General features: G+C 43.3%; 1 protein-coding gene across 1 annotated transcript in view; it reads right to left on the bottom strand.

The window, feature by feature from the left end:
• USP47 (ubiquitin specific peptidase 47) overlaps positions 1-20,267 on the bottom strand; it is a 3,572,488-nt gene that overhangs the window by 2,972,193 nt on the left and 580,028 nt on the right. Inside the window, exon 4 of the mRNA XM_044082726.1 lies at positions 3,007-3,120. Within this exon, the coding sequence (XP_043938661.1) occupies positions 3,007-3,120 (114 nt within the window). The remainder of the gene's footprint in view (positions 1-3,006; positions 3,121-20,267) is intronic.

Raw genomic sequence — 20,267 nt, 5'->3', positions numbered from 1 at the left:
CAAAATACACTGAACCGACCAATATAGCCAACATCCTGGCAGACAGGTTCAGTGCAAACTTCACCCCCCTCTCACCCCCAAAAGAGCCCATAACTATACCAGAAGAATGTATTGCCCCTGAAATCACAGACACTCAGGTTAAAACAGCCCTCTCCAAAGCCAAAAACAAAGCATCAATGGGACCGGACGGTGTCCCAGGCTGCATCCTACACAAGCTCAAAGTTGAACTAATCCCTCACCTAAACACACTGTTTAAACTCAGCCTCTCCACACGCTATGTGCCCACAGAGTGGCGCACAGCAACGGTTATTCCCCTCCACAAAGGTGGAGCCACAACGGACCCAGGGAACTATCGCCCTATAAGCCTGACTAGCTTGGTCTGCAAAGCTATGGAGCACATCATCATGGATCTCATTAACAGACATTGGGAACCTCCAAACACTGGACTCTACCCAGTTCAGCTTTGTTAAGGGCAGGTCATGCCTCCTAAACCTGGTGGACTTCTTTAAGACAGTTACCAAGGGTATAGACGAGGGAAAGGTGGTCCACACAGCCTACCTAGACCTCGCAAAGGCCTTCGACACCATTCCCCAATCAGGTATTATAAACAAGCTCACCAGCCTGAACATAAACACCTACGTCACGAGATGGGTTGCCAACTGGCTCACGGACAGAACCCACATAGTAAGAGTTGTGGGAGCTAGGTCTGACTCTAAACTGGTTACAAGTGGCGTTCCCCAGGGCTCAGTCCTGGGACCCTCCTGTTCGGCATACACTTCTCACAGGTACAGGCAAGCACAGGAGGACTATGGCTGACCAAGTTCGCAAACAAATGCAAACTAGGGGCTATAATTGACTCTCTGGCTGACAAAGACATCCTCCAAAAGGGTCTCACTGAGACAGATACCTGGTGTCAAAACCATGGCCTCAAGCTAAATGCCAAAAAGTGCATAGTTATCCCTTTTGGAAAAAAACAAAGTACCCACAAACTACCACATAGGTGGTAGCCCCCTAAATACGGAAGATGTAATAAGGGATCTGGGGACCCAAGTAGATAGTAACCTCTCCTTTGATAATCACATTGCCAAAGTGGTTAGAAAATCCTTCTATGTGACCCACCTAATCACAAAAGGGTTTGCATCCAGATCGAAAGAGGTCATTGGGCCCCTCTACGCATCACTCATCAGACTCATCATAGAGTACAATGCCCCATTTGGGATGTACCTTACAAGACACCTGCAACAACTGGAAAGACCACAAAAGTACCTCACCAAGAGGATCACTGGCCTCAAGCAGATGTCCTATGCAGCTCGACTGAAGAAACTCCAGCTGCACTGGGTTACATACCGCCTACTCAGAGGTGATCTCTGCCTGACATACAAGGCCACGTCCAACCCAGAATTGATGGACATGCTCCATCTAAAGAAAACCATATCCCCCTCGAGCTACACGCTCCAGGGATCTAAACCTCACCACAACAATAAATAGGACGTGCTGGAGGGATAGATTCCTGTCCCAGAACTTCCCATGCTCTGGAACAAGATTCCAATCTACATTAGGCAGAGCTCCTCGCTAAACCTCTTCAAGAGAAACTGTGACGAGTGGATGGGAAATAGAAACTTTACCCCAGGGATCACTTCAATGGCTCTGCTGGACAGAGGCACAGGGAACTAATCTAATGGGGTGGTGAAAGCAAACACAATCCGGCTAGGCTTATAAATGCCTTTGGGAAGATAGCCTAGCACCTACCTATGAACATAAAAATAAAATGGACACTATGGGAACAATACATGCAGAATAATGTTCAGAAGGAGAAGTGAGGTTTAACGGAAGACAGGAACTGAGCAACTTATGTAGTGTTGGAATGATGACAGTTATAAAGAAAGAAAACATGTAATTTATAATGTATGTAAATGAAAAAAAATGTTAATATGGTTTCTTTTCTTTTCTATTAATGCAGATTTGTGTACGTCTTAAGTGATAATTTAATAAAGGTGTTAATTAACCACAAATCACAAGGCTCTGGTTGTAAACAGTGCATCATTTTCACTGCCCTTGAGAGGATGTTCTCCAAGAATATACATTGTACCTAACTGGAGCCTCAGAGTCTGCAGATAAGAATGTGTCTGCCATAATGACTAAGCACTTGTTTTTTAAGCAAGTAGTGCTTCACTCTGCATGTCAAGAAACTAAATTACATTAGTAAAAAATTTCATATTTAAGCAAGTAGAAAAATTGTTTTTGCTGATGCTCATGGTTTTCAACTGTCCAGATTTTCACAGAATTTCCATACTTTTTCCTCATATTTTGGTATATTCCTCAAAAGTATGTTGTTTCCTGTCAAATCACTGAGGATTAAAGTCACTAAATAATGACATACATTTGAGTTCCAGACTTCATATCCCTCAGAAAAACCATGAGGACACATCCTGTTATTCTAGCAACTTTCTAAGTTTATAAGGCCAATATTTAAAATATACCCCTATTTTTGGGAATTCGTCTGTTCCCTTCATTATTTTTGGCTTTGACCAGATTTCATATGCTAATTAGTTGAGAGGTATACTAATGCTGGAAGTGATAACCATGAAAATGGTAACAAAAAACATGAAATGGAGGTAAACATAAATGGTAATCTTTAGGATTCAGCAATTATGCAGCGAATATGTAAGGATTACTCTAGGTTCTTCAAAGTAATTTAAACTAACACTTGAAACACTTGAACTTCAAAAAAAAATAATTCAAATAATAAAAAGAAAGCAATACCCCCCATCCAGTTCCCCTGAGGTCACTGTACCTCAGTGAAAGGGAAACAACCTTCTTGATGAACCCCTTTCCAAGTGCATTTTCACACTCATTGTATTAGTAATGAGTACAAAACTTCTTTATTCGAAAATCAGTGTATTATTTTTTTTTAACATATCGTGATATCGGGTAGGATAGCTTTAATCTCATCTGTTGCTACATGACTTTTACTATTAATAGTAACAGCAAACAACGGACACTTACCGAGATAACCTGAGGTTGTTCACCATCTTTATCTGTTAACTGCAAAAAATTCTTCCTCCCTGCTTCAAATCCAGCCTTAACAAGATCTTGCTCGCTTTTATGATCCAAAGGAGGCTGAAAAGATGCACAATAACAATGTCACAGAACATAACAAAACATAGGAACTAACTGTCATACAATCATGTGCTAAATTATTTCAGTTACCAATGTCTAAAGTGAACAGTGTTAATTTGCCAACTGTTCAGAGAATGATGCATTGTTAAGTTACAACAATAGAAACCAAAAAAAAAAAAAAAAAAAAAAAGGAAAAAGAAAAACATTACACACACCTCAGAATTTAAAACATCACAGAAAGCATATGTAAATTCCAATAAGATTACTCAAACTGGTCATTCTTTGTGTAAAATTTGCACAATCTGTCAGCCTGCATAAGTGAATTTTAATCACACAAATTCAAGTCACACTATGGCAATGCCTTTATCTCAAGGTTGCCTATATAAAACAAAATGACAGCAAAAAAGTCTCATCCACCAAGATACTGGCCACCCATCTAAATTTTACACACACACATACACACACACACACACACACACACACACACACACACACACACACACACACACACACACACACACACACACACACACACACACACGTATGTGCACAGGCAAGCACCATTACATCATAATGTAAATATCAAGCTCAACATGAAATAAGGAAGGCAGCTCTTGGTTTCAATATGCAAGGGCTTTTTTTTCAGGGTCCTCCAACACAGCTGTTAAACATTTCACTTAATTTTTTTTTTTTTTTGTCAAAGTAATACCCACTGAAAGTCTGACTTGAGTGGGGAAAAAGTTTATACGCTGTAAAATGACTTGGATAACAGATGCACATATTGTAAGACCAGTGGAGGACATGCTCAGTTATAAGGCCCTTCATCTACGCTTTTTCCTGTCTGCTTGAAAAACATATCTGGGTTGACAGAAAAACCCCATTGGTCTACTACCTGATGTGCCTTACTTGAGCAGCTAGCACCTAGCACCAGCCCATTCCATGTCCTTTCTCAAACCCTACTAACTATCCTAGGTTTTCTGAAGTCATACAGACACACTGATAGTTCATCATCCTTTAGATAACCTGTAGGGTGAAATACTTTTTAATGTCAAAGATGAATTCTGCCCTATCAACCTGGTATCTCTGTACACTCCATACCCCTCAACCTTTCCTGATGTTGCTTCAAATTTTTGCCCCATCCCTCATAACATTTTTGATTGCCTGGTAAATCACTGAGAATTATAGTCAGTCAATGACAGCCATTAGAGTTTCACACTTCTTACTGTTTTCCCTTTGGTGCAAACCCTGTTCTATTAACTTTTAAAGTGAATAAAAGTAATATTTAAAACTGCCCCCCCATAATTGTTGGCATTCTCCAGAATTCTTAAGGAAAGAAATTGAGAGGTATGACCCCCCTACTCCATTTTCCTATTAAGCAGTATTTTATGAACATGTCCCCATGAAGTTTATGGAGTCCTTTTCTCACCTATTCTTAAGGCAAAACAGATACAGTTTCTCTAACCTCTCCGGGGCACTTTGCCCTCTACATGTATAATATGTGGACTTGCTAATAAGACTGTACACCTGTAGTATATGAATCTCCTGCTACAACTGTACACCGTGGAACTCTGAAGGCATGCACTGAACCGTTCCAATTGACTAAGATCTACAGTGCCTAAGCTGTTTACCTCTTCGTGCCTATGTGCATATTCTGCAACAACTGAGAAGTACAGCCACTGTAGGTTCACTAAGTGTGTTGTATGGCAACTCACACTGTCGATTAATGTGTTCTGGCAAGTGAGGTGTCAACTACTTGGATGTCATCTGAATCTTTGCATTCCTTTATTACTCTAGCAACCTTTCTGTGCACTTTGTTCTTTTGTTTTTGCTCACTTTACCTCAGCTGCCTGGTGATCACCAGTCCCTCCAGGTCAAATGACCTATTTGTTCCCCATCACTAGGGTGGACTGGAAGAAATTATCCCTCAGATAACTATAAGGGCTGGTTTGTGATTTACCTTTGTGGCTCTATCACAAGGAAACACTGGGGAGGGGACATACAATGGGCAGAAAACAATGGATATCATCTCACTTCCACAAAGGGTGTTGCCTTCAAGCAGCCTTGCCCCTTCCTCCAAAGCAAAGGAGGTGTTTCACTTAGTCACCACCAGGGAAATTACATCTGTCTAGTGTGCTCCTGATCAAGTACTTCCAAGTTTATGTACCTTTCTCAAAGCTGAAGCACTTGAATCCAGAACTGTCGCATGGATTGCCATGGCAACTATCATGGAGGCTTCTGTTGGTTGCAAGTATCGGGTACAGGATGCAATCTACACTGGCCACCAGGAAATTTACAAATTATACAAAATCCTGAAGAAAGGAGAGATATTACTGTGTCATCAATGCAGCAGCCACACCTCTTAAGTTCTCCTAAAAACAACATACACACAACTAAAGAGTAGTGGACCCAAGATAAAACCTTTGATACACATCAGTGAATGTAGTGACTAAATAATGAATTAACTGTAATAACCATGTTTTGAGACTGACAGAAAAGTAGGTGGTAAAACACTCCAACTCAGTATCTGACCTACCACAGTAAAGACTTAACTTTCTATGAGAAATATAGTATCAGGTGGTTCAAATGCAGATAAGAGATCAAGAATGACTAAAACTGAGTAGCAGCTCTAATCATGCACCATCAGAAGGTCAATAACAATTTAGCGAGTACTGTCTCAGTACACTGAACCCAAAATCTTTACTGAAATGGAAGTTCAGATGTTCTATTTCATGAGGTGAGAAAGTACAGTTTTGTACCTACCATAAATGTAGATGTTCGAGTGTATACACTGCTGCAGTCATTACACTTGGGTTATCCTGCCGTCAGGCAGTTCCCAGTCAGCCTGAGTTCCAAAGTCTTGGTCCGGCGTCGGTTGCTGTCACCTCCTCCCAGACGTCAGTGCGACAGGGGTATATAAGATGCAACCGACGCCATTTTCTTCAGTTTTTCTTGCCCCAGATGTCAGGTACCCCCAAATAGGTAGGCAATTCAAATTGCTAATAAAACATACATAAGAAAAGCAAACAACAACATTCAGTTACCAGCAAATACTCCACACAGGTAGTAAAGGGTAGAAGACCTAGGTACGTACCAGCAAGTAAGAGGGGAAGGAGGGAGGGTAACCTGGACTGCAGCAGTGTATACACTCGAACATCTACATTTATGGTAGGTACACAACTGTACTATGTTCATCGTGTTACACTGCTGCAGTCATTACACTTGGGTAGAATCCCAAAGCTGAGGTAGGGTGGCTGGTTCTATAAGGCATAAGGTGTGGCTATAAGGCCCTGCAGCACTGCAGAGGCGAAGCCAGCTCTGGATTTAGAGTATAGAGGCAGATGGTAATGCTTGGTGAAGGTATGCACAGAACTCCATGTTGCTGCTTCCAAAATATCCTTGGTAGGTACTCCTCTGAGGTAGGCAGTTGAAGTGGCCGTTGCCCTGGTGGAGTGAGATCTAATGCTGTTAGGCACAGGTTTTCCATGGTGCGTATAGCAGAAACGTATACAATTGTCCTATCCATTTTGAAATAGTCTGTTTTGAAATTGCTTTTCCCTGTGCTCCTGCAGCATATGCTACCAATAATTGCTCAGATTTTCTGAAAGCTTTGGTTTTGTCCAAGTAGAAGCGTAACTGCCTGTGAATGTCCAATGAATGCAGTAGTCTCTTCCCTTTATTCTGTGGTTTTGGATAAAAAGTTGGCAAGTGAATAGTTTGGTTTAGAGACACACTTGAAACCACCTTTGGCATAAATATAGGGTTAGTTCTTAAAGACACCCTGTCCTGGTGGAAAATGAGAAATAGGTTCCACTGCCATTAGTGCCTGTAATTCTGAAACTCTTCGTGCTGATGTTATTGCCAGGAACAGAGCAGTTTTTCAAGAGATATATTTTAATTCTGCTGTGTTAGCTGTCTCGAAAGGAGGCAAAGTTAATTTTTCCAAAACAAAGTTGAGGTCCCAAGTTGGAGTAGGTGCGCTACGGGGCGGTCTTATGTTTTTAGCCCCTCTGAGGTACTGTTTTAACAAAGGATTAGAGAAAATTGGCGGATCCGTGTTGTACTGAGCAGAGATGGCAGAGGCGTGGATCTTGATGGATGAAAAGGAGAGGCCTTTGTCCAGCATCTCAGTCAAATATTATAGTATCTGAGGAATGTTTGGGACAAGAGGGTCAAGGCTGTGAGCCTGGTTCCAGGCATAGAATCTCTTCCATTTATCCGAATAGGCTTTCCTGGTACTAGGCCTTCTGGCCTCCAGAATGACGTCCATAACAGCTTTGAAGAGAGGCATTGCTTGCTTGGCTAAGGAATCTTCCATGCAGCTAGGTTTAAGGTCTTTAGCTGGCTGTGGAGTATCTGATTGTTGTGCTGAGACAGCAGATGTGGGATTTGAGGCAAAATCCAGGGTGGTCCTTGTGCCAAGTTTTTTAAGATTGGGTACCAGTGCTGGCGTGGCCAGTCTGGTGCAATCAGGATCATCTTTGGCTCTTCTTGCCTGGCTTTTATGAGTACCTTTGAAGAAGAGGCAGTGGTGGGAAAGCATATACTTGCAGGTTTTTCCAGCTGAATGAGAGGGCATCCACTTTCCATGCTTGTGGATGACAACTCCTTGTGCAGAATTTCTGTAGCTGGCAGTTCATTGGGGATGCAAACAGATCTATGTCCGGGCTCCACCATTTCTGTGTTATCATTCTGAATATTTATGGATTCAATTCCCATTTGTGGGGATCCATGATGTTTCTGGTTAAGTCGTCTGCCAGTGTGTTTTTCTCCCCTGGCAGGAATTGTGCTTGCAGATGAACTTGATAGTTCAGAGCTGTGTTCCACAAGGTCATGGCTTGTCTGCAGAGGGGGTAGGAGTGAGTGCCCCCTTGCTTGTTTATGTACCACATAACTGTGGTGTTGTCTGTCTTTAGTAGTAGTTGTCCTGGATGCAGCAGGTCCTTGAAAGCTATAAGGGCATTTTGTACAGCTAGCATCTCTTTTTGATTGATGTGAAGATGCCTTTGTTCTGCGGGCCACTTGCCCTGAATACATTTTCCTGCCATGTGTGCTCCCCAGGCATAATCCGATGCATCTGTTGTCAGTGTTTGCCTGGCTGTGGGTTGAGTAAAAGGCTGTCCCTTGTTGAGGTGACAAGCTTGAGCCCACCATCGAAACTCCTGTTGAAGGCAAGGAATTAGTGGTATAACTGTTTCCAAACTTTGACAGTGTTGAGACCATACACTCTTTAGGTGCCATTGTAGTTTCCTCATATGCAGTCTGGCATATGGAATTAGTAGTATGCAAGATGCCATGTAGCCCAAGGCCTGCAGAATTTTTCTTGCAGAGTTGGGTCTTTTTTGCCATCAATAGAAAGTATTGAGTCAGTTGCCCTTGCTTGTCTGGCATGAGATAAGCCATCTGGGCCGTTGTGTTCAAGCTGGCACCCAGGAATATTATCTCTTGTGAGGGCACTAGTTTTGATTTCTTTTTGTTTACTGTGTACCCCCGGCAACTTAATAATTTTTTTACAAACGCCAGATGCTTTAGAAGAATGTCCTCGCTCTCTGCTTGACTCAGGCAGTCGTCCAGGTACGGGTAAATTTGAATTCCTTTCTGTCTGCAAAATGCAATTACTGGTGCCAGGCACTTTGTGAAGACCCTGGGCGCAGTAGATAAGCCAAAGGGCAGTGCAGAGAATTGATAGTGCATTCAACCAGCTATGAATCTGAGGTATCTTCTGCAGTCTTGTCTGATAGGGACATGCAGGTATGCTCCTTGAGGTCCAAGATCACGAGCCAAGCTTGCTTGCCCAGCATGGGAAGAAGCTGCTGTAATGTCAACATTTTGAATTTCAGAACATCCAGGTAAGTGTTTAGAGAAGAAAGATCCAGAATGGGCCTCCAGGCTTTGTCTTTTCTGGAAACCAGAAAGAGTCTTGAGTAAAATCCTTGTCCTTGTTCCTGTGGTGGTACCTTTTGAATAGCTCCCATGTTCTTGAGTGCTGTAAGTTGTTTTTGAGCCTCTGCCCATTGATTTGGCGGCAGATTTGGCATTCCTTTTAACCTTGGCAGAGTGTGAAAGTGGAACCTGTAACCTTGAGATACAATATTGAGAACCCATTTGTCTTTCATATGCCAGTTGTGATAGAAAAGTGCCAGTTTTCCTCCCAAGGGGGCTGCCAAGAGAGAGAGAGTTGTTTGGCAGCTGTAGTGGGAAGTCATTGGGGCTGCGTTTTATATGGTTGGTGCCTGTCTTCCCCTTCTTTCTGGCCTGATGCACCCCTTTGTCGAGGCCTGTAAGGACCTTATGGTTGACCTCTACCTCTTGGACGTCTGTATCTGCCCCTTTGAGGTCTGTCTGTAACTGGAAAGGACCAATTCTTTGTTGGCCAGTTTCTGCTAAATTGAGGAGGCTGAACCTGTAAGAAATCCTTCACTGTTTGCATAGATTTTGCCTTATCCTCCATTTTCTTTAATACCTTTTCTGCCTTAACCCCAAATAACACATCCTGCTGCAAAGGTGCATCCAGTAAATTTGCTTTAACATGATCTGGTAACGTATGTTCTTTTAACCAAGCATGTCTTCTAATGACAGAGCCTGTAACTGCTGCTCTACAGGAGGCCTCTAAAGAATCAAAACCACATTGCAAAGTATGTTTTCCCACTTGTTCAGCAGCATGCAATAAATCCTGCATTTCTTTAAAATTAGGAGGATCTGAATCTGGAAGCATTTTTTGTTTCAACTGGGACATCAAAAATTGCTGATATTTTAGCATGTGAAACTGGCAATTTAAGGCTCTCATTGCTAAAGTTGCAGACGTATATACTTTCTTTCCCCATCTGTCTAATACTCTGGAATCTCTGTCAGAGGGAACTGGATTCTTTGCTGATGAGGCCTTAACCCATTTGGGTCCCTGAGAAATAGTTTCAGGGTCAGCAACAGGGCTTTTATACAGAAATTTGTGTGAGTCAGGGACTCTGTAATATCTGTCAGGTTTAACTGAAGCTGGAGGTAAGGAATCAGGATTTAAGCTGGATTCAGTATGCACATCATCCACAATATCTAACACTGGCGGAATAGCAAGGGGTCTGTGTTGAGGTAATAATAGGAAGTCTCTGGGCCTTTTCTTGGATTCTGAGTAATCCTGGTCTTCCCAATGGAAATGCTCCCTCATGGTATGTAAGGTTTCCCCAAAGGAGTAATCCTCAGATGGAGAGGTTGATGGAATTGATTCCTCAGCATCAGAATCCTCATAAGGGGGTAAAGAATATACTAGGTCTGAGGATGAATCTGAGGAAATGGACACCTGGTCGGATGAGTCATAGTCTGCATCCTGTCTAGGCCTTTTATCAGGTGGGGGATGGGATCCCCTGATCAGACTGATTAGGTCTTCGGCCATTTTGAGCATTTGTTTCTTAGGCATGGAGGCCTGTCCTGGAGAATGCTGTATTTGTTTCTTTGTTTTTAAAGGAGGCTTAGACTTAAGAAGAGGGTTTAATGCTTAACTGAGTAGGTCTGAAGACACCCTCTGAAGCTGCGGGTTGCTCAGCTACTCCGGATCCCTCTGCAGGGTTGGTTTTGGTAGGCTGAAAAACTTGTGCGTCCAAAGGCCCAGCAATCTCCATGTGGGAGTCGAAGGCGGCCTGTGGTTCTGCAGAAGTGGTCGTCAGGGGCTGCAAAGGCGCCTCGCTAAAAACCTGAGAACCGGCGACTGGCCTAGAAGAGGCTTCGTCGTCAGTTTTGGGCCTCGGATGCCTGTCCTTGTCTTTGCTCTTTTTATGAATTCTGGTCGTCGGAAGTTCCGACTGCATGGTGTAATTAAATTTTCTGCCAAAATAATGTCGGGCAAAATCAAACCGACGTTTAATAGTGCACTTGTTAAACCTAGCACAAAACCAACAACCAGTGACGTCGTGGTCTGGGCCTAGGCATGGGATACAATAAGAATGGAAATCCTTATGAGGTATTTGCTTCCCACAAGAAATACAGTTATTAACTTTTACTGACATTGGTCTGAGGCAAGAAAAAGTTTCCCCAACGGGGTACTTAGCTTTGTAGAAGACTTTGGTTCTGGATTCGGAAAGAAAATCTCAGGAGTCGGCCGACCGGCACTTGCAAACTGCTTTTGCTTCGGCACCGCGCGGCAAGAAAGACTGAAGAAAATGGCGTCGGCTGCATCTTATATACCCCTGTTGCACTGACGTCAGGGAGGAGGCGACAGCAACCGACGCTGGACCAAGACTTTGGAACTCAGGCCGACTGGGGAACCCAAGTGTAATGACTGCAGCAGTGTAACACGATGAACATCCTGGAGCTACACATATACTAAACTGCCACAGCTTTACTAACAAATGGAAGGTTCATCACAGGGCAGTTATTGTCTAGGTCATAAGGATCCACACCTTTTTTTCTGAAATTGGGATAACAAATGCCTAATTTAATAAACATGGGGAAAAACTGCCAGACGTAGCAGCTCCTAAGACAGCATAATCACTATGAATAAATAGCAGCTGAGTTTGCATGGGGTGTGGTGCATGCTTAACGAAATCACATCAAAATATTCTGTCAGAGAAAACTCATCCAGTCTTTACATGACAGTAAAATCCGGGACTGCAATGCTGGTAATAGCATCAAAGCCAGCTTCCCTCCAAATAACCAAGCATCCAATTTACATTTGCCTGAAAAAAAAAAAGGTTTTACAAGTGTCAAGAAGTACTGGGATACACAGAATCCCAACCACCTTAAAGAGGGCAACAAGTCAACTTCTGAAGAGAGTTCTCTGGAAAAGTACAAAGATTTCTTTCTGGAGACGTCTAACTGGAAGACAGTTCAGCAGAGGTCCATTCTCAAATATATCTTTACATATCCACTCGTGCTTAAGCCTTCATCCAATCTGCCTATGCACAACAAGCTTAAAAAAAAAGTTATGTACTCACCATAATGTTCCAAGTGCGTTGTCCATCTTTGCCTTCATTCTTACTAGGTTGGGTTCGGATCCGATCCTCGGATCCATCTTGGCCTTTATTTCCAAACTTGAGGCTCTCTGCCAGCTCATGGTTAAATCCCTATCCCAGCATGCACTAGAACCCTTTCCAGATCTTGTTTGCCCTAATTATAAGGCTATAACAATTTTCAATGTAGTAAATAGAGGCTGATGAAGAAGGATAGAGGACAATGGTAATACAATTGTGAAGACTTGGTCTCCTAGGAGTAAAGAAGGGAAGGGAGGCTGATGAAAAAGGATAGAGGACAATGGTAATCCAATTGTGAAGACTTGGTCTCCTAGGAGGAAAGAAATGAAGGGGGAAGGAGGGTGGGATGTAAGAATGAAGGCGAAGATGAACAACACATGGAACGTTATGGTGAGTACACAACTTTTTTATGTGATGTTGTCCCTATCTAGGTTGGGACAGCGTCACTGAATCTAAGGTGGCTCAAGGGAAAATTTTCCTCACAGTCTTGAACCAAAAGAGGCTCTGTTCCTGGAGGCCAAATCAACTTTGTAATGAGTGATAAAGAATGTGGTTTTGCCCATGTTGCTGCAGCAAAAATTGTGTCAATTGGTAATTTAGCCAAAAAAGCTAAGGAGGTTGCAATTACTCTTGTAGAATGGGCTTTAACTCTTCCTGGAAGTTGTTTATTTTGAGACTTACAGATAAAAGTTTTACAGTCTGAAAGCCATTTAGAAAGTATAACATTTCAAACAGGAGATCTTTTCTTTGAATCTGAAAAAGAAACATACAACTGATCAGATTTTTGGAATTTTGCAGTTCTGTGTAAATAAAACCATAATTGTCTATGTACATCCAAGTTGATGTAACATGTATTCCACTTGTTTTCATAATTTGGGAAGAAAACTGGTACTTCTATAGTTTGGTTCAAATTTGTCTCTGAAGTTACCTTGGGCAAAAAGGAGGGGTTTGTTCATAAGGACATCCTGTCTCTATGGAAAAGCAAGTATGGGGGCTTTGTGGACAAAGCTTGCAACTCTGACACCCTTCTAGCAGCATGGGTGCCGGAACCATACAGCTGCAAGACCTGTCAGGAAAAAATAATGAAGTGGAGTTTTCACACTAACATGGATTCGTGCGGGGAAGTTAAACTAACTAAAAGTACAGTGTACACTTACCATAAATGTAGATGTTCGTGTGCATTCACTGCTGCAGTCATCACATTTAGGTTATCTGATTGCAGTAGCCCTCAGTCTGCCTGATTATCAAAGTCTTGGGTCCTGCGTCGCTTGCTGTCTCATCTTCCGTGACATCAGGTAGCCAGGGGTATAAAGCATGCAGCCGACACCATTACATCAGTTTTTCTTGCCCCAGATGTCAGGTGCCCCCCTAATGGGAAGCAATTAAATGCATATTATATATATATATACATATACATATATATATATATATATATATATATATATATATATATATATATATATATATATATATATATATATATATATATATATATACAAGGTTATACCTCCAACAAAAAAGCAAATACACCAAAAAGCTTTTAAGCATAGTAAAGGAGCGTAGAGGTATAGCCAAAATAAGTCAGGGGGCTGGAGGGAGGGTAACTAGGACTTCAACAGTGGATACACTCAAACATCTACATTTATGGTAAGTGTACACAACTGTACTATGTTCTTCATGTTTCACTGCTGCTGTCATCACATTTGGGTAGATTCCCAAAGCTAAGGATGGGAGGAGGAATTTAGATAGCATTAGGACCAGCTATAAGGCCCTGCAAGACTGCAGTGGCAAAGCCAGCTCTGGATTTAGAGAAAATTGGCAAATGGTAATGCTTGGTGAAAGTATGTACAGAACTCCAGGTAGCAGCTTCTAGGATGTCTCTGGTAGGGAAACCTCTGAGAAAGGCGGTAGATGTGGCCCTGGTTGAATGGGGTCTAATTTCCTGTGGGATAGGTTTTCCATGATGCTTACAGCAGAAATTAATGCAATGGCCTATCCATTTAGAAATGGTTTGCTTTGAAATAGCCTTCCCCTCTGCCCCTGCAGCAAATGCCACCAGTAGTTGTTCAGATTTCCTTTGAGGTTTAGTCCTGTCCAAGTAAAATCTAAGTTTCTGTGCACATCTAAGGAGGTATCCATTCCCCTTTGTTCTGTGGATTAGAAAAGAAGGTTGGCAAATGAATGGATTGATTAAGAGCCACACTAGATACCACCTTGGGCATGAAGGAGGGATTGGTCCTGAGGGACACCCTATCCGCATGAAAGATGATAAAAGGTTCCACTGCCATAAAGACCTGTAATTCAGATACCCTTCTTGCTGAAGTGATTGCTAAAAGGAAAGCTGTTTTCCAAGAAAGGAATTTTAACACTGTACTTGCAGCTGGCTCAAAAGGAGGCAGAGTGAGTCTTTCCAATACAAAGTTAAGGTTCCAGGCTGGAGTTGGGGGTCTTCTGGGTGGTCTTAAGTTTTTGGCCCCTCTGAGAATCTGCTTGAGCAGTGGGTGAGAAAAGAGGGGTGGTTCTGTGTTGTAATGAGCTGAAATGGCTGAGGCGTGAATTTTGATGCAGTTAAAGGAAAGGCCCTTGTGAAGCATCTCAGTTAAGTATTGAAGAATCTGAGGTCAATTGGGTGCTGCTGTGGCCATCCCTAGAGTTTGGTTCCAGGCACAGAATCTTTTCCATTTTTCAGCATAAGATTTTCTAGTACTAGGCCTCCTTGTCTCCAAAATTACATCCAACACTTGGTTACTGAGGGATGGCAACGGAGATATTAGATAATTAGCCAGGTTGCCAGGTTCAGAGTTTGAAGCTGGGGGTGCAGAATCTGGCTCTCCTGCTGAGACAGCAGGGGAGGGGTCCGAGGCAGGTGCCATGGGGCTAGCTGTGACACACAGCGCAAGAGGGGGTACCAGTGTTGTCGTGGCCAGTCTGGAGGAATCAGTATCATCCCTGGTTTGTCCTGTTTGATCTTTAGTAGTACTTTGGAGAGGAGAGGCAGAGGAGGAAAGGCATAAACTGATAGATTTTTCCAGCTGAAGGACACAGCATCCACTTTCCAAGCTTGTTTGTGTGGTGTCCTTGTGCAGAATTTGTCCAACTGGTAGTTCTGGGGGAGGCAAACAGGTCTATATCTGGGCTCCCCCATTTGTTTAGCAACATGTTGAAAGTCTTTGGCTCCAGTTTCCACTCGTGTGGGTCCATGAGATTTCTGCTTTGTTCGTCTGCCAGTGTATTTAGTTTTCCTGGCAGGAATTGAGCCTGTAGATGCACTTAGTAGCTCAAGACTGTGTTCCACAGAGCCAAGGCTAGTCTGCAGAGGGGGTAGGAATGGGTACCCCCCCCCCGTTTGTTTATGTACCACATAACAGTGGTGTTGTCCGTCTTTACCATTAAGTGTACTGGAAGAATGTGGTCCTTGAAGGCTGTGAGAGCATTCTGTACAGCTAACACTTCTTTTTGATTGATATGCAGGTGCATTTGATGTGGGTTCCATTTGCCCTGAATGCACCTCCCTGCCAGGTGAGCCCCCCCCCCATGCATAGTCTGATGCGTGTTTTGTTAGGGTTTGGGCGGCAGGGAATAGAGTAAATGGTAGTCCCTTGTTTTGGTGGCAGGCCTCTGCCATCCAAAGGAATTCTAACCATAGGCAAGGTATGATAGGAATCCTTGCTTCTAGATCCTGAGAATGTTGATACCATAGGTTTTTTAGATACCACTGCAGTTTCCTCATATGCAGTCTTCCATATGGAATTAGTAGAATGCAGGAGGCCATGAAAGTACAGTTTTGTACCTACCATAAATGTAGATGTTCGAGGGCTATTACAGCTGCAGTAATCACATATGGGTTTTCAGCCGTCAGGCGGTCCCTCGGTCGGCCGAATTCCAAAGTCTTGGTCCGGCGTCGGTTGTTGTCGTGTACTCTTCTGACGTCAGGAAGGCTAGAGTATATAAGACACAGCCGACGCCATCTTCTTCAGTCTTTCTTGCCCCAGATGTCAGGTGCCCCCAAAAGGAAGGCAATACATAAATAAATCTAATCCACAAAAGTAAGCAAATAAAACATAGCAGGATAACCCAGTCAGCAGGTATGAAGAGGTATTCAGACCCCAAGGTCTTACCAAGTGGGGAAGGAGGGGGGCTAACCTGTACTGCAGCTGTAATAGCCCTCGAACATCTACATTTATGGTAGGTACAAAACTGTACTATGTTCATCGTGCATTACAGCTGCAGTAATCACATATGGGTAGAATCCCAAAGCTATGCATAGGGTGGTAGGTACTATACGGAACTGGGTTGAGCTAGAATGCCCTGCAAAACTGCAGTGGCAAAGCCTGCTCTTGTTCTGGAGTATAAAGGCAGATGGTAGTGTTTTGTGAAGGTATGTACAGAACTCCAAGTTGCTGCCTCCAAGATATCTTTAGTAGGCACTCCTCTGAGGAAGGCTGTAGAGGTGGCTGTGGCCCTGGTGGAGTGAGATCTGATACCAGTAGGGACAGGCTTTCCATGATAGGAATAACAAAAGCGTATGCAGTGACCAATCCACTTGGAAATGGTCTGTTTGGTAACAGGTTTCCCTTGACCCCCCACAGCATAGGAGACAAGGAGTTGATCTGATTTTCTGAAGGATTTGGTTCTGTCCAAGTAATAATGTAGCTGTCTGTGGATGTCTAAAGAGTGCAGCAGCCTTTCCCCTTTGTTTTGAGGGTTAGGGTAAAAAGTAGGAAGGTGTATGGCCTGGTTTAAAGTAACCCTGGATACCACTTTAGGCATAAAGGAAGAGTTGGTACGGAGGGAAACCCTGTCCTGATGGAAGATGAGGAATGGCTGCACCGCCATGAGGGCCTGTAACTCAGAAACTCTACGAGCTGAAGTGATGGCCAGTAGAAAAGCTGTTTTCCAGGACAAATATTGTAATTCTGTTGAAGCAGCAGGTTCAAAGGGAGGTAATGTCAATTTTTCTAGTATGTAGTTAAGGTCCCAAGCTGGCACTGGCTGTTTCCTTGGAGGTCTTATGTTCTTAGCCCCTCTGAGGAACTGTCGTAGGAGTGGGTGTGAGAATAAAGGAGGATCCATGTTGAATTCTGTAGAGATTGCTGAGGCATGTATTTTGATTGAGGAAAATGAAAGTCCATTGCTCAAAAGTTCAGCTAGGTATTGCAAAATCTGAGGTAGGTTCAATTTTCTAGGGTCCTGCCCTCGTTTTTCATTCCAACAGCAAAACCGCTTCCATTTTGCGGAGTAAGCTTTTCTAGTAGATGGTCTTCTGGCCTCCACAATGACATCCTGCACCTCTTTGGAGAGTAGAGTCTGGTGTGGTGTTAGGGAATTTTCCATGCAGCGAGACTGAGAGTTTTCAGCTGACTGTGAAGGGTTTTGAAATTGTTCTGCGTCAGCAGTAGAGGTGTTAGAGGCAGGGGCCACGGAGGAGTGTGTGTTAGGCTCCTCAGGAGTGGATACCAGTGTTGTCTCGGCCAGTCTGGAGCAATCAGTATCATCCTCGGCTTGTCTGTTCTTACTTTCAAAAGTACCTTGGGCAGAAGAGGTAGAGGTGGGAATGCATAAACTGACCAAGTTGTCCATCTGAAGGAAAGAGCGTCCACTTTCCAGGCCTTTGGGTGGAAGGTCCTTGAGCAAAATCTTTTTAATTGATGGTTTCTGTGGGAGGCAAAAAGATCTATATCTGGCCTCCCCCACGCTTGAACAATCTCTGTAAACACCTGTGGATGTAGCTTCCATTCGTGAGGATCTGTCATATTTCTGCTCATAGGTTCATAGGTTCACATATTCATCAAATCTGGGTTTGACATGGCCTTGTATGTTACAGACTACTATCAACCTGGGTCCCCAGGTCCTGATAACTTCTTCTGTGCTCAGTGGATTGCCCACTATTTCTGAACCTGTCAGCCAGTATGTTGGCAATGTCTGTAGGATCAGTAATCTTCACATCATTTTTGAACTAGTTTGAGCATATCTATCTGGTTCCTCCCAGGTTTCTAACATAGCTAAAGAAGGCCTATGATTGTCTTTGAGTCTTTAGCTATTTTTCTCGATTTTGCTGGATGATTTTATGAGAGCTCTTAGTTTTTACTTATAGTAGTGATATGTACCTTAAGATTTTACCTTGTTTGCTCTATCTTCCTAGCCCTCCTTTCTTTTGTTGTTGAGTTTGTTTATGTTTATGGCTGGCCAGGGTCAGTGTGAGTGCTTGCCTTTGGTACAGCTTGTTTGCTTGGGATTTTGCATCATGCAGGTCCTGGTAGAAGGCATTGAGAAGTTCTTTACTGTGTTTTTTTTTTCAGGTGGGGTGGGATGAGGACCTGAGGCAGAGATTGTTTGTGGTCTGATCTCACCAGTGACACCTCCTCAATTACAAACATTGGTGCTCCCATGTTCGTGATGATGAGATGATGAGATATCTCCCTCTGTGGGGATGGATGGGGATGGTGTTCCATGGCATTGGCATTTGAGTTTATGAATTCCAGGAACTTTTTTTGGGCTGGGGGCGGTGAGTAGTGTCTTAGTTCCCATTCTATATTAGGGTAATTCACCTAGTATGATGGTGTTTGGTGATACATTTATTCCCTCCTCTAGTTTGAGGAGGGAGAGTTTGTGAGGTGTTCCTGTTTAGAGTGCAATGTAACATGCCACGATTTGCAGAAGCAGCTGCTGGATGGTAATTGCACCTGGATGGTCTCCGACCAGTCTTGAGGGCCACCAGTCTTCTGATGAATTTTGGGGCCGAACGCGATGATATGAGTAAAACTGATAAGCCGGGTGCTCTCAGGAGCCTTGAACCAGGTTTCTTCACAGCACACACATCGCCGGGTTCTCCATACTGAGAAGAGCCTCTGTGCTGCATTTTGAGATGAGATTTTCTGGCATGGAGCAGCATTACCCTTAGTTTTTTTTTTTTTTTTTGTGTGGTTAGTTTGGTATGTTTAGTTTTTTGGCCTTGCACTAAAAGCACATAAAGAGTATCAGAGCCTTTGCCAATATCCGAATCTACACCAGCGTGGACAATGACTGAATCATATTTGTACCTGCTGCCAGTGTGTTTTCCATTCCTGGCAAGTACTGTGCTTGAAGTTCTATTTGTCTTTCCAGAGCCAGGTTCCAAAGAGTCATGGCTAGTCTGCACAAGGGGTATGAATGAGTTCCTCCTTGTTTGTTTATGTACCACATTACTGTGGTGTTGTCTGTTCTTATGAGCAGTTGTCCTGGATGCAGGAATTCTCTGAACGCTGAGATTGCATTTATTACTGCCAGCATTTCTTTTTGATTGATGTGAAGGTGCTTTTCTTTTTGGGGCCATCTGCCCTGAATGCACCTGTCCTTCATGTGCTCCCCAGGCGTAGTCTGAAGCGTCTGTGGTTATGACTTGTGTTGCTTGAGGCTTGCAGAATGGGAGGCCTGTGTTTACTTGGCATGCTTGGGCCCACCATATGAATTCCTTTTGAAGACAGTGAATTATTGGAATAATCGCTTCCAAGCTGTGACTGTGTTGAGACCATAGATTTTTTAGGTACCATTGAAGTTTCCTCATGTGCAGCTTTGCACATGGGATTAGAAGAATGCAAGATGCCATGAATCCCAGAGCCTGCAGGATTTTCCTTGCAGTAAGCCTGGTACTTTTTGCAAGTATTTTGAAGTACTGAGATAATTGCCCTTGTTTTTCTGGCGTAAGGTAAGCCATCTGGGTGTTTGTATCCAAGTTGGCACCCAGGAAGGTTATTTTCTGAGAAGGTGTTAGCTTTGATTTCTCCTTGTTGATGGTGTATCCCAGAGAAAGCAGTAACCGTGTCACATATGCCAGGTGTTTCAGAAGTATGTGTTTGCTGTCCGCTTGGATCAGGCAGTCGTCCAGATAAGGGTAAATTTGTATCCCTTGAAGTCTGCAGTATGCAATCACTGATGCCAGGCACTTGGTGAATACTCTGGGCTCAGTAGATAAGCCAAAGGGCAATGCAGAGAATTGATAGTGGTTTGAACCTGCAAGAAATCTGAGGTATCTTCTGCAACTTTGTCTGATTGGGACATGCAGGTATGCCTCCTTGAGGTCCAATGTTACCAGCCAAAACCCCTTGCCCAGCATGGGAAGGAGTTGCTGTAATGTGAGCATCTTGAATTTTGGCACGAGAAGAAATGTGTTTAGGATGGATAAGTCCAGTATGGGTCTCCAGTCGCCTTTTCTTG

The sequence above is a fragment of the Protopterus annectens genome, chromosome 9.part0 (assembly GCF_019279795.1).
Source record: "Protopterus annectens isolate FY-2018-M chromosome 9.part0, PAN1.0, whole genome shotgun sequence".
Lineage (NCBI taxonomy): Eukaryota > Metazoa > Chordata > Ceratodontiformes > Protopteridae > Protopterus > Protopterus annectens.
The sequence above is the reverse complement of the archived record's forward strand: the minus strand, read 5'-3'. Positions and strand labels throughout refer to the sequence as shown.